The sequence below is a fragment of the Spinacia oleracea genome, chromosome 2, assembly GCF_020520425.1.
Source record: "Spinacia oleracea cultivar Varoflay chromosome 2, BTI_SOV_V1, whole genome shotgun sequence".
NCBI lineage: Eukaryota > Viridiplantae > Streptophyta > Magnoliopsida > Caryophyllales > Amaranthaceae > Spinacia > Spinacia oleracea.
The window spans coordinates 33236468-33258410 of NC_079488.1; the positions used below are offsets into that span (position 1 = coordinate 33236468).

Sequence of the window (21943 nt, forward strand, 5' to 3'; positions counted from 1 at the left end):
TAAAATAAGCACTAGATATTACATTTGAATAAGCACTAGATATTACATTTGAAAGTTTGTAACTAGTCTACTAGCCAACCTCCCCTGCAGATTTGAGGAGAACGGTCTTGGTCTTCAAAATCATCTATGTCTTCTTCAGGATCAGAATCATATTCCATGTCTCTAGTATTTTGTTGTAGCGCACTGTTCACTTCATCATCGGCTTCAGGATCATCCTCAAAATCGCTAGAGATCTCAATAATGGGTTCGGGAATGATAGGGTTAGGATTCTCGATCTCAACCACATCATCATCACTATCCTCATTCATAGGAGTTTCCACATCACTATGACTCTCCATGTGGTTGACACTTTCCACCATCTTACCATCCTCAAAACATTGCTCTGCAAGCTCTAGAATAGTGGTCATGATCTCCATGTCATACCTCCATCTACCATCTGGAGTACCATATTTAAAGTAGTTAGGAATGCCACTGTCAGAATGCATATCATGGAATCAGTTCTTAAGCTCTATGTATGGGTTCTTATGGGGCAAGCAATGAATAACCATCTCGGCCATGACATCCTTTTTCCTTAGTTGAGGCAAATTCTGAACCGTAGCAAAATAGTTGCAAGCGAACTCAATCTTCTGCACGTAAATGTGCGGGGTCTCACAGTCTAACTTCTCTAGGTGTCCTAAGTTAGAGAACTTTGAAATCAACATCTTAAGTCCTGAAAGCAAACAACTAAAAAGTCTCACTAATGCGTTCCAAAACAAAGTAAGTTCGTGGAGCCATACAATTTCAATGCACAAATACATGCTTAATCATGAATCGTGATGCAATTAATCACATAAAGCAACACAGAACATGATCAAACTTAAATACATAAGCATACAATCAATACTTAACACAGAGCACTTAATTGAATGCATATTGTATCTTAAATGTATACTTAACCTAAATATGCCCTTCTTAATCTACCCTTTCTCACATAGGAATAAATAATAATTTTCGAAATTAATTTAATAAATAACTTCAAATTTAAACAAAATTATTAAAAATTAAAATGGAAAATTAAAATAGTTAATCGAATAATTTAATTAATTACTTCGATTATTTTCCGAAAATAAATAATTAAATAATTAAATAAATAAATAATTCGATTTTTTTTTCCGAATATATATTTTTTTCTTTATTTTTTTTAAAAAAATTCGAAAATATTTTGAAAATCAAAATGCGGACCAATTTATATTAAATAGGTAAAGTTCGAAAATATTCTCAAGTGGTTTTAAAATAATTGGTACTTTTCAAAATATTGAGTACTCAAAAATAACGGTTTGACTTTAGGAAAAAAAATTCGAAAATCCTAAAGTTCCGCAAATCCTACTCAAATAGTATGAATTACTATCAAGTAATTTTTAAAATCGTAGTTAAAGGATTTACTAGTTTGCACTATTAATTAATGCAAAGCAGCTCTCAAACTAGAGCTCTGCAAATACCACTTTGTAACACCCTGATAATTCCTTATATTTATAATTCCTTTTTCCAACTAATATAAAATAATTACCAAGATATTACCGCCACCGTGATAACGGCTAAGGCTATTTACCAGAATTACGCAGCGGAAATAACTAACTTTCAAAACATAATAAATAGTTAATGCTCAATCAACAACTTGGAACCATTAAGCCCAAAAACTAAAGCATTAAATAGTTTAAACCCCATTAACTAAAGTTTACATAAATATAGTAGTCATGACTAAAAATAAAAGTAGAGTTTATAAATACGGAAGAATAAATAATCTCTCAACACTTCCCATGATAACTTCTCCCGCAAGTTATCTCTACCAACCTGCTTATTGAAAACTACTCCCCGACAACGCAAATGCAATGATGGATCATCATAGATTAAGGCGAAGGCCATGACCGAGAGACATGCATCGCGAAGTCAGCAAAAGCTGAGTACGAACACCTAGAATGAAATCCTCGTCTAACATGCTTCACTCAACAATATAATAATACACATGAAAAAGCTATTTAATAAACAATTAATCATGGAGACAGACTCGATACTCGACACGACTCTTGACGCACAGATTAAAAAGAATTAGCTTCGAACGGGTAAAATATAATCACCACATAGGGAACGATAAGGGTGTTGGGAGCCAACCAAGCACCAAATAATAAGGGTCGGACTTTCTACCGACAGTCGGGCCATACCGACGGAATTCCAGCACATGAAAGCGATAAAACAAAAGAATGAAACAACGTCTCGTATCATTCAAGGAGTACGAGTTTCCAACAAGACTCCCCCCATTGTGCATACTCAAGGATATATACGTTCCAAGAGTTTTGAAGCTCATTCGGGTTATACTTTACGTTAAATAATATGTTATGTTCAAGATGACTCAAGACTCAACATAAAACATAACATGCAAGCAATTAAACAATGACGCTTTATTTTAATCCTTTAGGACTTGTGATCAAACATAGGACTCAAGTGAAATTACTCCTATTGTTCCTTCTCAAACATTGTTGAGATAACCCGACATTGCCAGTTAACGAGAGTGGTGTTCCCATAGCACGAATAGTCCTTAGTTCAATTCACATAAACTTCCCAAACATATTCTACTCGGCGGTAGAATAAATAATGCACTGAGGCATATCTACTAGGATCAAAGTATGCTAGACATCCCGTACAATAGCATAATCATAAAACTTACATGCGAAACACTCATACATGCATATAACTTGATCAACATGCTTGACATAATTCAATGATTATAAAAGTCCATAACATGATTGTCCACATAGAATTCATAGATTCAATAATAATTCACAACATGCTTGTTCACACATCAAACATGAATTCTCAACACTTTAAGTTCACATTTTCAAAACCAATACACATCACATAATCCTCATGAAATAGGTGGTCACCCTAGTCATGTACGTACCTGAAATACCTAAGTACGGGGGCCACTGTGCGAATCACGACTCAAAGCTAGAAATCACCTCATATAAATGCAATAGAGAAACTTAATTATTATCCATGTTTACTAAATTTCCAGCAACTATTTTAGATTCTAAAACCTTTTTTTTATTAGAAATTAATCGTTCTGTACCAAATTAATAGTCTCAATTGGTCAATAAAAGTTCTAGTACAAAAACATTGACTTTTGGTCTTTAAAATCAATAAAAATCAACACTTTACGGCCTTATATTAAATCAGAAAATTAAGTTTGATTCCCATAATTTAAATCATCATTAAATTTTGTAAATCAATTGAGAAAAAGTTAGGATTAAAACCCTATCAATAAAGCATCATAAAAATCATGTTTTGATCATAAAAATTGACACTTTAATCATTTATTAAATCTGAAAATCATAGTTCGTATAATTAAAATCAATCTCATGAATTCAAATATGAAAACATTATAATACGGTATTCATAACCGTTACAAGCAGTTTAAATAATCCGATACAATAATAATAATTTAATAATTTAAAATGGAATTAGAAAAGGGCCAAAAAGTATACGGAGTATTTGGAAAAACAACAACAACAACAACAACACACACCCTTGGGTGTTGCGTGCGGGCAGCGAACACAAGCCGCAGCCGAAGGCGGGACGCGGGCAAGGCTCGCAAGGAGCAGCGACCACGCAGCAGCAGCACGCGCGGGAGAAGCAGGCAGGGCAGCGCGCACGGCACGGGTGAGGAGCGAGGACGTTGGGCTTCTTCGATCACACTACACGGTACACAGCAGCAGCTCGTCGCTGTGCGTTTGCGAGGGTAAGCGAGAGCGCGAACGAAAGAGAGGGACGGTGCGCGTGAGGCGCGAGAGGAAGAGGGAGACGAGGGCGAGGGTGCACGAGGGCACGACACTCGACAAAAGGCAGCGACGTACGAGGAGTGTGCGGGCTGGGAAAGCAACGAGCAAGGCACGAGTTCGTGCTTGCTTGCGGCCGAAGGAACCGGGCTATGGGAGAGAGATAGAGCCGAAAAAAAAAGAGAAGATGAGAGAATTTTCATAATTTTGTGGGGGATCAATTGAAGGGTTGGGTTGTATTTATAGGTTTTCCTCCCCTAGAGGGCTAGGTTTTAGGGTTTTGAGTTGGGCTTGATATGGGGTTTAATTATAATTAATTTCTTGCAACCCTTGTTGGGTTTACCAACAGAATTGGATTGGTCTTGGATTATAATTAAAATAGCTTTTCAAATACGACCCAATAATTCCCGGATAAATAAATTCATTTAATTTATTTAATAAAAATCCAGTTTTCGTAAGTAATTAATAATTAAATTATTTAAAAATAAAATACATTTAAATCACATTAAATGTAATTAAATTCATAAAAATATTTATAAATACAATAAAATATATTTATATATTACGAAAAATACGAGGTATTACAGTTACCCTCTTTTTTTACTAGTTTGTAGGAGTCGCCATTCAGTTTAAGAAAACTGACAAAACCCGGTTATCGTGATATGCCTGGAATGCAAACATATTTGACTCACAACGGCCATAGGTTCCCTTGTGATCCATGGTGTGGAGATCCCTCAACGTACATCCAGCGGAGTAGAGATTGAGAGTTGGGGGATATTTACTAATACGGGGAGTGCCCAACATTAGCCTACGCGACGGTCCTTACTAGTTCAATGCTACGACGAACGGGGCATGCGTTATGCTACATTACTAATCAGAGTTGGTTTTAATGCACAGATATTCAAGATACCTAGCAATAAACCGGGTTGTCCAGAAATTATTTGATTTAGGCGTGAGTAATATAGCAGATTATATGAACAGATTTATAGAGGTGATGAAAGTTGTAAAAATGTAAAGTCCAGGTTACAATATATCGTAGGCTATACTGCGGTTCTCAGGAACACCTACCACTTGATTTTGCTAGCTTTCCTTTTAACTTTTGAACTCTCCGGTAATAGACTCACTACGGGGTGGGATTCTTCCAGTGTTTTTGTGTGTTTAGGCTAGATATTGGGTCAGAACTTCGGCAACATCTGGACTGAACTGGGAGATCGTGCGGGCTGAGTCCGCTGAATAGTGTGTTAATACGGCAGACGGATGAGAATGCGGGACAGAGAAAAGCTTCGGTCAATACTCAAGTTTAGGTTTTAAGGTTGGGATTCTGTGTTATTTTCCGTATTTCAGAGGCTTGATTTATATTGTAACAGGTCAGAATAAGATAAGTTCAAGAAAATGAGAGTTTTCTGAAAAGAAAGTTGTAGCGCTAGAATATTCCAGCGCTCTGATCAGGAGCGCTATTATTTCTAGCGCACAACAAGTCAGCCCAGATTTGTTATTGACGGTTGGATTAAAAATTTATCTTTGCGTGATTGTTAGTCAGTCATAGATTGTTCGTTGCATACTTAGGAAAGCTTACTCAAGCAGTGTTTGGCTTAATCATCGAACACATCGTATTGGGCCTAGGGACAAATGTAGGCATCTACAGTTATCCCCCACTTTGATTGAGTCTGGGCAAGACGATAATCAAAGTATTGGTAGACGGAGTGCGTCTAGAACTTAGTCCAGTTATGAAAAAATTCAAACGAGGGTCTCGCGATCCCCCTAGTGATAATATTTGACTGAAGGGTCATCACTTGGAATGCCAACAGTTCCCTCACGAGTCATCGGGAATCTACTGACTTAAACTGACTTCTCACAGGGTCATTGAAGCCGTTCAAACGGTGGATGGAGATTTTTGAAAACAGATACTTAACATGATTTTTTTTTAAACGGAATACAGGATATGGAATGACAATGGAATACATAATACATAGTACTCCCGCAGTCCCTTAATACTCGCACCGCTTTCATTTTCGTGTCATCACTTAATACTTGCATCGCTTCTATAAATGGAAATTATTTACTAATATTATATTATTTCTGACACTTGCCTATTAACCCACCTATGCCCCTACTCCCTACAAACAATATTCTAAAATTCAAACCCTCACTCACCACTCTCCACCATTACACGTTTCCCACTAACTATATTAAAAAATACCCCACTATCAACTAACACCCATTAAATTAATAAGTCAATTCAAGTGTCCTAAACTCCGCACCGGTCAAACCGGTGAGAGTAGTAAGGGACGGATGAAGTATAGAATACGAAATGACAACAAAATACGGGATACGAGATATGGAATGACAACGGAATACAGAATACAGAATACGGAATATGGAATACTGGATATAGAATGACAACGGAATACGGATTACAAAATACAAAATACAGAATACGGAATAAGGAATACGAAATAATGACATTTTTATTAACGAGGAATGAATAAACCTCTAAACAGAATATAGAGAATAATGACATTTTTATTAACGAGGGATGAATAAACCTCGAAGCGGAATACGAAATACGGAATCATGACATTTTTATTAACGAGGAATGAATAAACCTCGAAACGGAATACGGAATGGTGACGTTATTTTACTGCCGAGGAATGAATGAACTCAAAACTGCAAACTTTTAGATTTTATTTTTTGGAAAAAATCAGTAATTACTTATAAGAAATGATTTTTAAAGAACCGCTACCTGAATGGGTTGTGATTTCTCGTCATGTCGCTTCCTGTTGGTGGGCTAACGGAATAACTTACTATTCTTTTTTTGAAAATAATAATATATATATATATATATTTGAAATACTGTTATTTTCCCGCGGGGAGGAAAATGGAAATAGTTAAGCGTTTATTTGGCGAGAAATGGGGCAAAGTGGCCCGTCATTTTATTTGAAAAGAATATTGGTGCGCTGGAAAATTCCAGCGCGTACATGGTTGCGCTGAAAATGCTTGCTTTCGAGTCATCTCCCCCCTTGTTCCCGATCGTGTACGTTTTCAGGGAGGTGGTGAGCTCTAATGCATCTAGGCGACTCTTGCGTTTGATTTTGGAGAAGTGGTGGGATACCACCAACACTTTTCACTTCCCTGGGGGGAGATGACGATTACTCCCGAAAATACATTGCCCTTACGAATTTGTCCTTCACGGGCACTTCGATTTTCAGTATTAGGGACTGAGAGATGCCATTAGATAAGATGGTCAGATAGTGTATCGTGAGGAGTTGGCTGTGGAGGTTGCCAAGTATTGACGAAAGGGGATGCCTTACTCCTTGCTGGTGTCTGTTTTGCGGAGGGTCGCCCTTCTCGTACTTCTGCGAGGCTATATGCTCGCATATTCTACTTGATGTTCTTGAGTTCGACGATCTTGTCGAGCCGTTCTGAGAGGGTGCATCCTTAGCTGATTCCGTTGGTGCGGAATCTATCTGAACTGGATTCGTTCTGCTAGGGTAAGCTTATGAGAACCTGATTAGCCACATGAGTGTGGTTGTATGGGTTCTGGATGGCCCGGATAAGCCTGTGAGGGCTATTCCTCTGTGGGTCGTACCGCGACTCATTGAGTTACGTGCCTTATTATTATCATTTAGAAATGCTAAATGAGTTAGGTATTTATTCTAACTGATTTTTATTGTTATTGTTTTCTGCAACTGTGGGCTTTCGAGTGCTTACCTTTCTTTACCCCGCGGTCCGGTAAAGTAGACAAGGGCTACCTCGTGGCCAACTGTTTGGGTGGTGCCGGAAAGCTGAAGAGGCGGTCCACTATGGCGCAGTTCAGGGAATGATCTTGACTACGCACCCTGGCGTGGTAAGTATACTTAGTTTTTCTTTTCATCTTGTCTCGTTTTATGCGAGTTACTTGACCTGTCTGTTTTTTGTTGGTTTTGCAAACAGGAGGGTTGGTCTTGTTGGGCCAAACTAGGTGAGACAGAGGAGTTGACGGAGGCTCGGCGCCAGTCTCGGTGCCGAATTCTGTATCAAGGTCCTAGGGGTCCTTCTTGGTTCTTAGGAGAGCGAGTCCTTCGGCAGACGTTGGAGCTCTTAGTGCCTCGGTCGTCACCTACTAGCATGCTGCACCCCACGGGTATTCTTCCTAGTTGTCGGGCAGTGTTGCGACAAGGTGTGTTTGCGGGACAACTGGTCAGGGATGAGGACAACCACCCTGATTTTATGTGCGCCCGAATCTTGCTTCCCCCGTTTGTCGAGGTACGTGTAATCATGGGTTTTGTGGATATGCACATGTTTGCTTTTTCTTGTTGTGTTTGAATTAATCGTTTGTCTGTGTTTCAGCCTGAGCCTACTGATCACGACGGTTGGGTTCCGCCTGACTGCGTGATTCGTTATACCACGGCGAGTGGTTCTAGGATTACGGAGGAGGTTCCCGTCATCCCTGGCGAGGAGGGACTTCACTCGTTAGTCCCTGCGAATGCTCGCGCGGTATGATATTTTGTTTGTCTGGCAACCAAAACCATTAGGAATTCCACCAATTTTCCGTTACATATTTATTATATGCATGATTGCTGACATTTTTGTTCCTATCAGGTACCTGTTAGGATGGTCATCCAGGTAGTCAGGGTGGTCAATCGGTTGATGAGTGCGTTGTCTCAGGCTTGGGCGGCTCTTTCTTGCACCAACCCGAGTTCGACGTACTCAGGTAGTGTATCTGGTCATTTTATTTTGGTTTTTTAGTAGATTGTACGTATGCCGACTTGCTATCTGTGTTTTGCAGACTGGGGCTCTGCAGGCTCTTGCACATAAATCATGCGGAAACAACCATTAACCCAGGAATACATATTATTTACACATAATCATATAGCATAATTTAGATGCATACTCTTTGTTGTGTGCCCTCCCTAGCTGCGCCCGAACCGAGCAAGAACAAGTCTTTAGGACTCCAAGTGTCGTCCCTCCGTAGATAGTCCACAGCACGTCCGGATCCGCCTTAAGATTGACCAACTAGAATCGCCCTTAAGGTACTAGAATTTTCGGCACTTTTGAGCAAGATGTGTGACTGAATTTTTCTCTCAAAAACTCACTTTGAATACTTGAAAACTCGTTGTAAATTGTGAACCCAGGCCACATATTTATAGGGGTATGGAAAGAGAATTGGAATCCTATTAGGATACGAATTAATTAAACTTAGAATCCTACAAGAACTCTAATTAATTAATTTATCAAATAGAATTAGGAATTTAATCATTAACCGAACTCTGCACGTTTTAGGAATCGTGCATGAGCACAAACTCACACACACACACACGGCAGCCACGATGGGCCGCCCATGCGCGTGCGTGCGAGCAGCAGCCCACGCAGCGAGGCCCACGCAGCCGCGGCCTTGGCGCGCGCTGGGCCTGCCTTGCGGTAGGCCTGGGCGCTGCCTTGGATGGGCTTGTGGCGCGCGTTTGGCTTGCTGGGCGATGGCCTGGCTTCGAGCTGGGCCCTCGTCCGGCAAGCCCCGTCCGATGCTTATTCGTACGATACGCTCCCGATTAAATTTCCGATTCCGGAATTCATTTCCGATACGAACAATATTTAACATTTCCGATTCCGGAATTAATTTCCGTTTCGAACAAATATTTAATATTTCCGTTTCCGGAATTATTTTCCGATTCCGATAATATTTCCGATTCTGACAATATTTTCGTTTCCGCCAATATTTCCTATTCTGGCAATATTTCCATTTCCGATAATATTTTCCGATACGTACCATGTTTCCGTTTCCGGCAATATCTACGACTTGGATAATATTTATATTTCCGATACGATCCATATTTCCGTTTCCGGCAATATCATCGTTTCCGGAGTATTCATTTCTTGCCTGTGACGATCTCAGCTCCCACTGAAACCAAGATCCGTCGATTCCGAATATTCATAGATGGAGTATTTAATGCCATTAAATACTTGATCCGTTTACGAACTATTTGTGTGACCCTACGGGTTCAGTCAAGAGTAAGCTGTGGATTAATATCATTAATTCCACTTGAACTGAAGCGGCCTCTAGCTAGGCATTCAGCTCACTTGATCTCACTGAATTATTAACTTGTTAATTAATACTGAACCGCATTTATTAGACTTATCATAGAATGCATACTTGGACCAAGGGCATTATTTCCTTCAGTCTCCAACTTGTCCTTAGGGACAAGTGTGCATTTCCTAATTCCTTTGTCGCTCGATGCTTGCTCTTGAACATAAGGTAAGAGTTGTCATGCTTATTATGTCCAGAGGTGTTCCTCGGTTTCAGAGTTCAACTGATCAAATAAACAGATTATCATAGCCTATGATTCATCCGAGCACGGCCATGCAATTCACAGTTTCTAGCTCTCCGAGTGGCCTTGTACAACTTTTAAGCATCTCATCCCGATTTATGGGAGGACAATCCCAATCTTGCGATCTTGAGATTAGACTTCGTTTGATAGGTGATTACCTGAGCGTTGCCTTTATAGCCTCCTTTTACGGTGCGACGGTTGGTCAACGTCAAAGCAACCAGTTCTCAAACAAGTAATCTCAAATCACTCAGGTATTGAGGATTTAGTGTCTAATAATTTAATAAAATTTACTTATGACAGATTTTCATCTCTTACAGTAAAGTTTCATAGGTCTTGTCCGATACTAATCTTCCCAAAGTAAGTATCTATGCAAATGATTATGACATTGCCATGTCCACATAGTTCAAGAAACAGAACTACTAGTCATCTTGCATTCTAATCGTCTAACGTTTTCTATGCGTCCAATTTTATAGAAAACTCCGATTAGGGACCATTTTCAACCTTTGACATTCAAGTTCACTTGATAGACATTTCTTAGTCACAGGACTGGTCCTGACAGTCTATCTTGAATATATCGTCAAATTGAAGGGACTCATCATTTAATAAACCACAAATTAAATGGAAAAATGAATTCTTTTCATTTATTGTGAATGATTAACCAATAATGTTTTACAAAGATTTAAACTCTAAAACTTTAAAACATTAAATAGAGACATCAAAGCCATTCTCCAATATGCTTGATTCCCATAGCTGCAGTGTGCGAGTTGTGCTTCGCTTGCGGCAGAGGTTTAGTTAATGGATCTGAAATGTTGTCATCAGTTCCAATCTTGCTTATCTCGACTTCTTTTCTTTCAACGAACTCTCGTAGAAGGTGAAATCTACGAAGTACATGCTTGACTCTCTGGTGGTGTCTAGGCTCTTTTGCCTGTGCAATAGCTCCGTTATTGTCACAATACAGGGCTATTGGTCCTTTAATGGAGGGGACTACACCAAGTTCACCTATGAACTTCCTTAGCCATATAGCTTCCTTTGCTGCTTCATGTGCAGCAATGTACTCCGCTTCAGTTGTAGAATCCGCAATGGTGCTTTGCTTAGCACTTTTCCAGCTTACTGCTCCTCCGTTGAGGCAGAAGACAAACCCAGACTGTGATCTGAAATCATCTTTGTCGGTTTGGAAACTTGCGTCCGTATAGCCTTTAACAATTAATTCATCATCTCCACCATAGACCAGGAAGTCATCTTTGTGCCTTTTTTAGGTACTTCAGAATGTTCTTGGCAGCAGTCCAATGCGCCTCTCCTGGGTCTGACTGGTATCTGCTCGTAGCACTGAGTGCGTACGCAACATCCGGGCGTGTACATATCATAGCATACATTATTGAACCAATCAATGATGCATATGGAATCCCATTCATTCGTCTACGCTCATCAAGTGTTTTTGGGCACTGAGTCTTGCTTAGAGTCATTCCATGAGACATGGGTAGGTAGCCTCGCTTGGAGTCCGCCATCTTGAACCTATCAAGCACCTTATTGATATAAGTGCTTTGACTAAGTCCAATCATCTTTTTAGATCTATCTCTGTAAATCTTGATGCCCAATATGTACTGTGCTTCTCCTAGATCCTTCATCGAAAAACATTTCCCAAGCCAAATCTTGACAGAGTTCAACATAGGAATGTCATTTCCGATAAGTAATATGTCGTCGACATATAATACTAGGAAAGCAATTTTGCTCCCACTGACCTTCTTGTATACACAAGATTCGTCTGCGTTCTTGATGAAACCAAAGTCACTGACTGCTTCATCAAAACGTATATTCCAGCTCCTGGATGCCTACTTCAATCCGTAGATTGACTTCTTTAGCTTGCATACCTTTTTAGCATTCTTTGGATCCTCAAAACCTTCAGGCTGTGTCATAAACACAGTTTCTGTTAAAACGCCGTTTAAGAAAGTAGTTTTGACATCCATCTGCCATATTTCGTAATCGTAATATGCAGCGATTGCTAACATTATCCGAAGACTTCAGCATTGCAACTGGTGAAAAGGTTTCATCGTAGTCCACACCGTGGACTTGCCTGTAGCCTTTTGCAACCAATCTAGCTTTGAAAACTTCAAGTTTCCCATCCTTGTCCTTTTTCAGTTTGAAAACCCATTTGCTTCCAATGGCTTGGTAGCCATCTGGCAAATCGACCAAATCCCATACTTGGTTTTCAGACATGGAGTCCAATTCAGATTGCATGGCTTCTTGCCATTGCTTGGAGCTAGGGCTCGTCATAGCTTGTTTGTAAGTCGCAGGTTCATCACTTTCAAGTAATAGAACGTCATAGCTCTCGTTCGTCAAAATACCTAAGTACCTTTCCGGTTGAGATCTATATCTTTGCGATCTACGCGGGGTAACATTTCTAGATTGACCATGATTCTCACCAGATTCTTCTAAAGATCTCTGAGTTTCATCCTGAATGTCATCTTGAGCATTCTCTAGAGTTTGTTGTTCGACTCGAATTTCTTCGAGGTCTACTTTTCTCCCACTTGTCATTTTGGAAATGTGATCTTTCTCCAAAAAGACACCATCTCGAGCAACAAACACCTTGTTCTCAGATGTATTGTAGAAGTAATACCCCTTTGTTTCCTTTGGATAGCCCACAAGGATACATTTGTCAGATTTTGGATGAAGTTTGTCTGAAATTAATCGTTTGACGTATACTTCACATCCCCAAATCTTAAGAAAAGACACATTTGGAGGCTTTCCAAACCATAATTCGTATGGAGTCTTTTCGACAGCTTTAGACGGAGCTCTATTTATAGTGAGTGCAGCTGTATTTAGTGCATGTCCCCAAAATTCTAATGGAAGTTCGGCCTGACCCATCATTGACCTGACCATGTCTAGCAAGGTTCTGTTCCTCCGTTCCGACACACCATTCCATTGTGGTGTTCCAGGAGGAGTCAATTCTGATATAATTCCACATTCTTTCAGATGGTCATCAAATTCATAGCTCAGATATTCACCGCCTCTATCAGACCGCAGTGCCTTAATCTTCTTGCCTAATTGATTCTCTACTTCACTCTGAAATTCCTTGAATTTGTCAAAGGATTCAGACTTATGCTTCATTAGGTAGACATAACCATACCTACTGAAGTCATCAGTGAAAGTGATAAAGTAGCTGAAACCACCTCTAGCATTTGTACTCATTGGTCCACATACATCTGTATGGATTAAACCCAATAGTTCATTTGCTCTTTCTCCAACTTTAGAGAAAGGTTGCTTTGTCATTTTGCCAAGTAAACATGATTCGCATTTACCATAATCCTCTAAGTCAAATGGTTCTAGAATTCCTTCCTTTTGAAGTCTTTCTAAGCGTTTCAAGTTTATATGGCCTAATCGACAATGCCACAGATAGGTGAGATCTGAATCATCCTTTTTGGCCTTTTTGGTATTTATGTTATATACTTGTTTGTCGTGATCTAATAAATAAAGTCCATTGACTAATCTAGCAGATCCATAAAACATCTCTTTAAAATAAAACGAACAACTATTGTCTTTTATTAAAAAGGATAATCCCTTAGCATCTAAGCAAGAAACTGAAATGATGTTTTTAGTAAGACTTGGAACATGGAAACATTCTTCCAGTTCCAAAACTAGCCCGGAGGGCAACGACAAATAGTAAGTTCCTACAGCTAATGCAGCAATCCGTGCTCCATTTCCCACTCGTAGGTCGACTTCACCCTTGCTTAACTTTCTACTTCTTCTTAGTCCCTGTGGATTGGAACATAAGTGTGAGCCACAACCTGTATCTAATACCCAAGAAGTTGAATTAGCAAGTATACAGTCTATAACGAAAATACCTGAAGATGGAACGACTGTTCCGTTCTTCTGATCTTCCTTTAGCTTTGGACATTCTCTTTTGTAATGGCCTATTCCATCACAATAAAGACAGCTTGATGTGGACTTGTCCTGCTTTGATTTAGCATTGCCCTTGGACTTTCCACCTTTCTTGAACGGTCTCTTTCTAGCCTTGAGTAAATCTTTGGCTTCACAGTCCAGTATTATTTCAGCCTTTCTGACAAGGTGAACAAATTCTGCAACTGTTTCTTCTCTTGGTTCACTTAGGTATAGTTGCTTGAAGCGACCAAACCCACTGTGTAGTGAATTGAGCAAGACAGAGACTGCCATCCTTTCGCTTATTGGTGTTCCTAGTATACTTAGGCGATCAAAGTATGAACACATAAGATCCACATGGAACCTCAGTGGGACGCCTACCCTCTGTTTAGTGCGAAGGAGCTGAACATGTGTTTCTTGGACCTCCATCCTATAACACCTGTTGGGAGAACCAACCTTTAGACCAGACGTTGATTCAATCAACTCATGGACGTTCAGGTCCCTGTCCTCCGCACTTCCACGACAGATATCCCTCAGATTCTTGATGAGCGTAAAAGGTTCATAGGCTACAAACCTTTTAGCCCAATCATCAGGGATATTGTTCAGCATGAGACTCATAACCTTTTTGAGATCCGCATCCCAGGCGTAAAATCTCTCAGGGGTCATGTCTCTGGCATAGTAGCTTGGCATGGGATGTGACAGTACATACTCAAGTCCATTGAGTTTGACTATTTCAACTAGCTTAGCTTCCCATTCAAGAAAATTTGTCAGGTTCAGCTTGACCATAAGCTCAGAACCCATGATGATGTTTTGATTGTTGTTTGCCATATTAAAACTACAATTGAAAAGAATAAACAAATAAATAACCATTCACAGTTTCTCTTAATAAACTTAAATTCTAGCATACATGCATAATTCAAGGTTTATTAAGCATTTTATTCAAGTTATGTGTTCCGGCAGGTGTGAATAAAATGATTCCAAGATCCTAAAATCATTGAAGAACTAAGCACAGTTTGTCGACTTAATCCTAGAACATCTTAGGTAAGCAAAAGCCTTTTGCTAATAGTCTAGAAACTATTCTTGGTTGATAGGTACGTCTAAGAACTTATTAGGTAAACCTATCGATTTTGCCACGACATAAAAGGACTCCTTACTTATATCGTTGAGTTTCACCAAAACTAACATGTACTCACAATTGTTTGTGTACCTTGCCCCTTTAGGACCAATAAGTAACACCTCGCTGAGCGAAAACTATTACTAGATTGATGTAAAGGATATCCAAGCAAGTGTATATTTTGGCATGGCACCTTTTAACTCAATTTTTAAGTTTGGAACTTAAGGCTCTTATATGTTGGTTAGATTTTAAGTGAACTAAAATCCTTAATCATGCAACATAATCAAGCTTTTGATCTCATGCATTTTAAGACATATTTAAAAGCAATAAATAACTTAAAACATGCATAAGATAAATGTGATCTAGTATGGCCCGACTTCATCTTGAAGCTTTGACTTCAAAGTCCGTCTTGAAAATCTCCGTGGGAGGCACCATTTTCTTCAAATAGGATAAGCTATAACTAATTACAACTATTTGATGGTTCGCAGACCATATTTGAATTGAAAAATAACTTTGGTACTTTAGACCAATTACATTCAAATTAATGGTACGCAGACCATATTTTCTATCCTATTTGGGCCATACTAGTCACTTCATAACCTGCAAAACAGTACATATACAATATATATACCATTCACCCATTCATTATCATGAATGGCCCACATAGCTGGTTAGTAAAACACATTATGCATCACGTAAACATTTGCAGCAATTAATCAAGGGCACCAATAATCTACCAATTATTCAGTCCTTATTAATTCTAATCAAGTTGTTTTAACCTTAAGGATTTGTAGACCTAATCAAGAGTTTATGGCTAAAAAGCGCTCCCACTTAAACCAATAAATTCATATGCTTTACTAATTTTAAACATAAAAATGTATTTCTAGTCTAACCGGAAACATACAAATTTAATTAAAATTTAAAGCTCATAAAAATTTATAATTGAATCCAAAAAGTTTAATTTAATTTCAGTCGTTATTTAAATTAATTCATGATTTTAATTTTAGTAAAATAATTAGAATAAATAAAATTTATTATAATTACAATATTCAAAATTAAAATCCAAGAAAATAATTTAAATTATTAATTTTAAAATTAATTAAAATTACGTGAACTGAAATTTTCAAATTAAACATTCAAAAACGATCTAATCGTAACGCAAACACCCTACGCATTGCACGCCCATGGGCCGCACGCACACAGCCATTGTTGGCCATGTGCGCGCAGCCCATGCGCTCGTCGCATAGCTGCTGCATCTCCCATCGCAAGCCATCGCACGCTGTGGTGCTCGCTGCGCGCGCGCCAGCGCTCGTCGCATGCGAGCCATCGCTCGCAGTGCGCGCTCGCCAGCGCTCGCTGCGCGCGCTCCATAGCTCGCTGTGCGCGCGAGCCATTGCTCGCTGTGCGCGCGAGCCATCGCTCGCTGTGCGCGCGACATCGCTCGCTGGGCGCGCGACATCGCTCGCTGTGCGCGCGAGCAACGCTGGGCGCAGCGCTCGTGGCACGCGAGCTTGCGCTCGCTGCGCGCGAGGCTGCGCGCTCTTGCGCGAGGCAGTGCGCGTTGTGGCGCAGCTCGCTTGCTGCCCACACGCGACTGCCTTGGCTTGCCTTTCGCCCATGCCCATTTGTTCATAGCTCGTGGCCCACGACACAAGGCAGGGCTGCTGCCTTGTGCTCGTGCACCATGCCTTGCTCATTGCATTGGTGCCGCACGGGCGACGAGCTCCCTTGCTCGTCGTCGCATGCCCGCACTATACAACACCCCTTAAGGGTAACACGAAGCGTCCATTGCTTTGTGCGTGCAAGTTATATGAACGAATCGCATAAAAATTTAAAATTTATATTTAAAATTAATGACAAATTAATAAAAAATATTAATTTCATAATTTTAGGGGGAAAAATCGAAAATTTATTATTCAATTGATTTCCGATTGTTATGGATTCAAGTCTAGGTCATAAAAATTTTAAATTTATGATAAATTTACAATTTTTATGGTGGTTTTTAATCATAGGTTTCTAATTAAATTATAATTAATTATGAAAATCAAATTAATTCTAAATTATTCTAATTTTCAACAAATTAATCATAATTACAAATTAGATTGCATAATTAACAAGGCTAGGCATTCAAACTTGTTAAACATATACAGTAGGTCAATCAAAAATTCAAGATTTATCAACAAGAATCGCAAATATTTAATTTCACATCTTAAATTTACGAAATTTTGCATTCGAAAAACTAAAACCTTCGAAAGGTCATAGTTAGGCTTCAAATTTGAGAATTCTGGGTTCGGCAGAAAAATACTATTTTTGTCAAAATTTTAGAATGCCTTTTACATGCGGAATTGACACAAAAATCACTCGATTTGGATGAGTAACGAAGAAACTGCCGAAAAACTGCGTACGTATAATTAAATAAACGCAATTTGCAATTAATTAACAATTACGAAAATTAATCACCCCTTTTAATTCTTGCAAATTTGTAATATTTAACCATGTTCATGCAATTTAGATTATGAAAATAATAAGGGGCTCGTGATACCACTGTTAGGTTATGATACATATGATATTACATAAATCATGCGGAAACAACCATTAACCCAGGAATACATATTATTTACACATAATCATATAGCATAATTTAGATGCATACTCTTTGTTGCGTGCCCTCCCTAGCTGCGCCCGAACCGAGCAAGAACAAGTCTTTAGGACTCCAAGTGTCGTCCCTCCGTAGATAGTCCACAGCACGTCCGGATCCGCCTTAAGATTGACCAACTAGAATCGCCCTTAAGGTACTAGAATTTTCGGCACTTTTGAGCAAGATGTGTGACTGAATTTTTCTCTCAAAAACTCACTTTGAATACTTGAAAACTCGTTGTAAATTGTGAACCCAGGCCACATATTTATAGGGGTATGGAAAGAGAATTGGAATCCTATTAGGATACGAATTAATTAAACTTAGAATCCTACAAGAACTCTAATTAATTAATTTATCAAATAGAATTAGGAATTTAATCATTAACAAAACTCTGCACGTTTTAGGAATCGTGCATGAGCACAAACTCACACACACACACACGGCAGCCACGATGGGCCGCCCATGCGCGTGCGTGCGAGCAGCAGCCCACGCAGCGAGGCCCACGCAGCCGCGGCCTTGGCGCGCGCTGGGCCTGCCTTGCGGTAGGCCTGGGCGCTGCCTTAGCTGGGCTTGTGGCGCGCGTTTGGCTTGCTGGGCGATGGCCTGGCTTCGAGCTGGGCCCTCGTCCGGCAGGCCTCGTCCGATGCTTATTCGTACGATACGCTCCCGATTAAATTTCCGATTCCGGAATTCATTTCCGATACGAACAATATTTAACATTTCCGATTCCGGAATTAATTTCCGTTTCGAACAAATATTTAAATTTCTGTTTCCGGAATTATTTTCCGATTCCGATAATATTTCCGATTCTGACAATATTTCCGTTTCCGGCAATATTTCCGATTCTGGCAATATTTCCATTTCCGATAATATTTTCCGATACGTACCATGTTTCCGTTTCCGGCAACATCTACGACTTGGATAATATTTATATTTCCGATACGATCCATATTTCCGTTTCCGGCAATATCATCGTTTCCGGAGTATTCATTTCTTGCCTGTGACGATCTCAGCTCCCACTGAAACCAAGATCCGTCGATTCCGAATATTCATAGATGTAGTATTTAATGCCATTAAATACTTGATCCGTTTACGTACTATTTGTGTGACCCTACGGGTTCAGTCAAGAGTAAGCTGTGGATTAATATCATTAATTCCACTTGAACTGAAGCGGCCACTAGCTAGGCATTCAGCTCACTTGATCTCACTGAATTATTAACTTGTTAATTAATACTGAACCGCATTTATTAGACTTATCATAGAATGCATACTTGGACCAAGGGCATTATTTCCTTCACTTCAACATGTGTCAATTTCTCAAATTGCCTTCTCATCTTTTTAATTATCCAATGTACTTTGATTAGGAAAATCATCTGTATTTGATAGTTTACAAAAAAAAAACAACTTACAAAATTGTACTAGCTACTACTACTCCTCATATAGGATACATATATGTGTCTCTGCCTCTTATTTCTCAATCTTAATTAGATTATCCAAGTTTCCATGTCAAAGTATAACTCCAATTTTAAGGTATGATAATGTTTTCTTCCTTGTTTCGTCTGCCATTAAGGCTAATACAAATTCTTACTTAGAAATTATGAAATTTAATTTAGATTCTTTAATTTGACTAGTTTTGCAATAATAAGAAGAATATGTATATATTTCTCAAGTTTTTCCAATTTGATTTAGTGAGCAAGTTACTTATTATTGTCATTATTTTTAGAGGTGTGTGTTACGGAGAATGGTCCAGTATATACGGGAGTTCAAGTAGATTTGTGGAGGTTGTATTAATAATTTATGGGAGATATCTATCAAGTTCAAGTATGACATTGTTTATCAAGGATTATTGAGATACTAGTATTCTTGGAGATGAGTTATCGCTCTTAAGATTTATTGGACTCGTTTGAGGTAACTTTTATGTTCAGCAAAATTACTTTGTGCCCGTGTGTGTTTGAAATTTATTCTTTATTTTATATGATCATATATCCATGGCCATGAATTGCATTTATATTGAATTGTTGTTTAATTTGATTGATATTGTGAAATTGTTTGTGAAATTGTTCGGAAAGAATTTGTCTATTGAAATAGATTTTGAAATGATATTGTAAATTAAAAATGTACTTTGTATTTGTTTTGTTGGCATTGGATTATGAACGGATATGGAAAACTGGGCAAGGTACAGGTGGAGGAAATATTCTAAAAATTAAGCTAAGACCGGAATGGTCGGATATAAGTGATAAGTTGAGTTTGAAATTAAAGCTAAGACCGGAATGGTCAAATATACGTAATAAGTTGTGTTCTATGATAATTAAATTACCTTTGTATCCAAAACCTGTCCTTGCCACTCATTTTTGAAGGGAATGATCAATGCCAGCTATACGTTTTTAAAGTTACCAAAGTCTATTTCCGAACAATTATTTAACTTATGTTTTGAAAACTCTTTGAACAAATGGTTTGAAATAAAAACGTTTTGACAGGCTGAAGTGAAGGTTCCGAGTTTTCCACTCATTTTGGAATTTTTGTTTGTTTGTATTCTTCTTTTTGTTAAACAGGTTTATGGAGGCTTAAGCTGAATCCAAATGGAGCTTGATTGTATTCAATGGATCTAACTTTATGTGTTATATATTAAGGTTGTATTCATTTAGTAATATGAATTGTTGTAAGTTTAATTGTGAGGTGAAAGGTTTATTATTTATTCAAGGATTATTCATTTGAGTTATTTAAGGTTATTTTGTGGGCCCATAACCCACAGGTTCAAGATCGTGATTAATTAAGATTAAGGTTAATTTTTCTGATGCATATTAAGAGTTAATTGTGATTATTAAGGGTTAAGTGTTCTTTATTAACAGCTCAAAAGAGCGGGCTGTTACAGGGTGCCTGCGCCGCAGACGCAGAGTTAGGACTCTTCTCAGCTTGATGCCTTGTTTGATGGGCTGCCCGGTTCACAGGGTGCAGGTACGAGCGGAGGTGCGCAGGATGATGAGGATGATCCCTTCCCTCCGGGGTTAACTGGGCCCCCTTAGTAGGCCATGTACATGTGTTTGTATGGACATGTAGTATTTTTTGTTTTTGACATTCGTGCTACGATTTTGTACATAACTTTCATTTTTACGTACTTAGCTTTCACTTTTGTTCGTGCATTAATATGCAATTTTTCATCTTCTAGTCTTAGCCGGAGGTATTGCTTTTCTTGAAGGTATACCGACTCACTTAAACAGAAAAAACACATAACAGGAAATGGCACTTTTCGAGTTTTAAGGTCAACAACGCTTTTAGAGTTTTAGTCAAAGGTAAACTTTATTTAGAAATCGAGTTTGAGCGTAATTACAAATCCTTGGAAAAGTAGTCGAATCCTAGCGGTCCTGGAATAGCTGAATTATAACAGAGTTTGTGCTAAATTAAGAATTTGCTTTGGATCGAAATCCGTGTAGCTGGGAGAGTTTATATGAAACTGATCGCAAGCGCCAGAAATTTCTGGCGCTGGGTTGTGAAGCGCTGAAAAATTCTAGTGCTTACATCTGAGCGCTGGAAATTTTCCAGCGCTGGTTCCCCTGTTCTGCAGAAATACAATTGTACCTTCGTTTCAAACTGACTCAAATTCTGCAAAGCGTGACAATAAATAGAGGACTGCGACGTTCATTAATCTTCACCCTTGCATGTGATATTTGATTTCTTAAGTATCCCTAATCTTGTTGTCTTTCCTTTTCCTTTTGTCATCATGTCGACTCCTGTTCCCCCTGTTTCTTTGAAATTTGTAGTTAGCAAGTGGCTTCGTTCACTTACACCGACTGATAAGATGTTGCAGGAAGAATATGCTTTAGATGTGTTGTTAGGATTACAACAAATAAAAATTGATTTCAACTTCATCCATGGTGCCCTGAATTTAATGGATTCTGATCATCATGTGTTTACTTTTAGTAATAGTGAGATTGCTCCCCTGCCTGAAGAATTTGCTGCTATCTTAGGTTATCCTGTTACCGCACTTTCTGTAACTCTTAGTACTAAGATGAAGGAAAAAAGATGATGGGGAAGTTCCTGTGTTTATCTAAGAGTGTGGTGAATGAGATGTTAGTCGGGGATACTTTGACCTTTCCATGCTCATTAGACGCTTTAAAATCTCTACTGCAAACATAACTAAACAAACGCGTAGCATTAGGGCCCTTTGCTTTTGTTTGTTGAACTGTTACTTATTTCATAACAATGA

The 21943-nt window shown here is 38.9% G+C and overlaps 1 protein-coding gene across 2 annotated transcripts; it reads left to right on the plus strand.

Annotated features, from left to right (window-relative positions):
- The first annotated feature begins 1162 nt into the window (after positions 1-1162).
- LOC130467815 (uncharacterized) lies at positions 1163-20905 on the plus strand. Of its 2 annotated transcripts, none has more exons than XM_056836683.1 (5): positions 1163-7656; positions 7743-8054; positions 8139-8285; positions 8391-8502; positions 20292-20905. In XM_056836683.1, exons 1-5 carry the CDS (start codon positions 7630-7632, stop codon positions 20327-20329), a joined length of 636 nt encoding a protein of 211 aa, XP_056692661.1. In that variant the 5' UTR covers positions 1163-7629; the 3' UTR covers positions 20330-20905. The 2 variants fall into 2 exon arrangements, with proteins under 2 accessions (XP_056692661.1, XP_056692662.1); XM_056836684.1 differs by lacking the exon at positions 20292-20905 and adding an exon at positions 8578-8957 and having other exon boundaries at positions 1166-7656.
- Positions 20906-21943: the final 1038 nt, after the last annotated feature.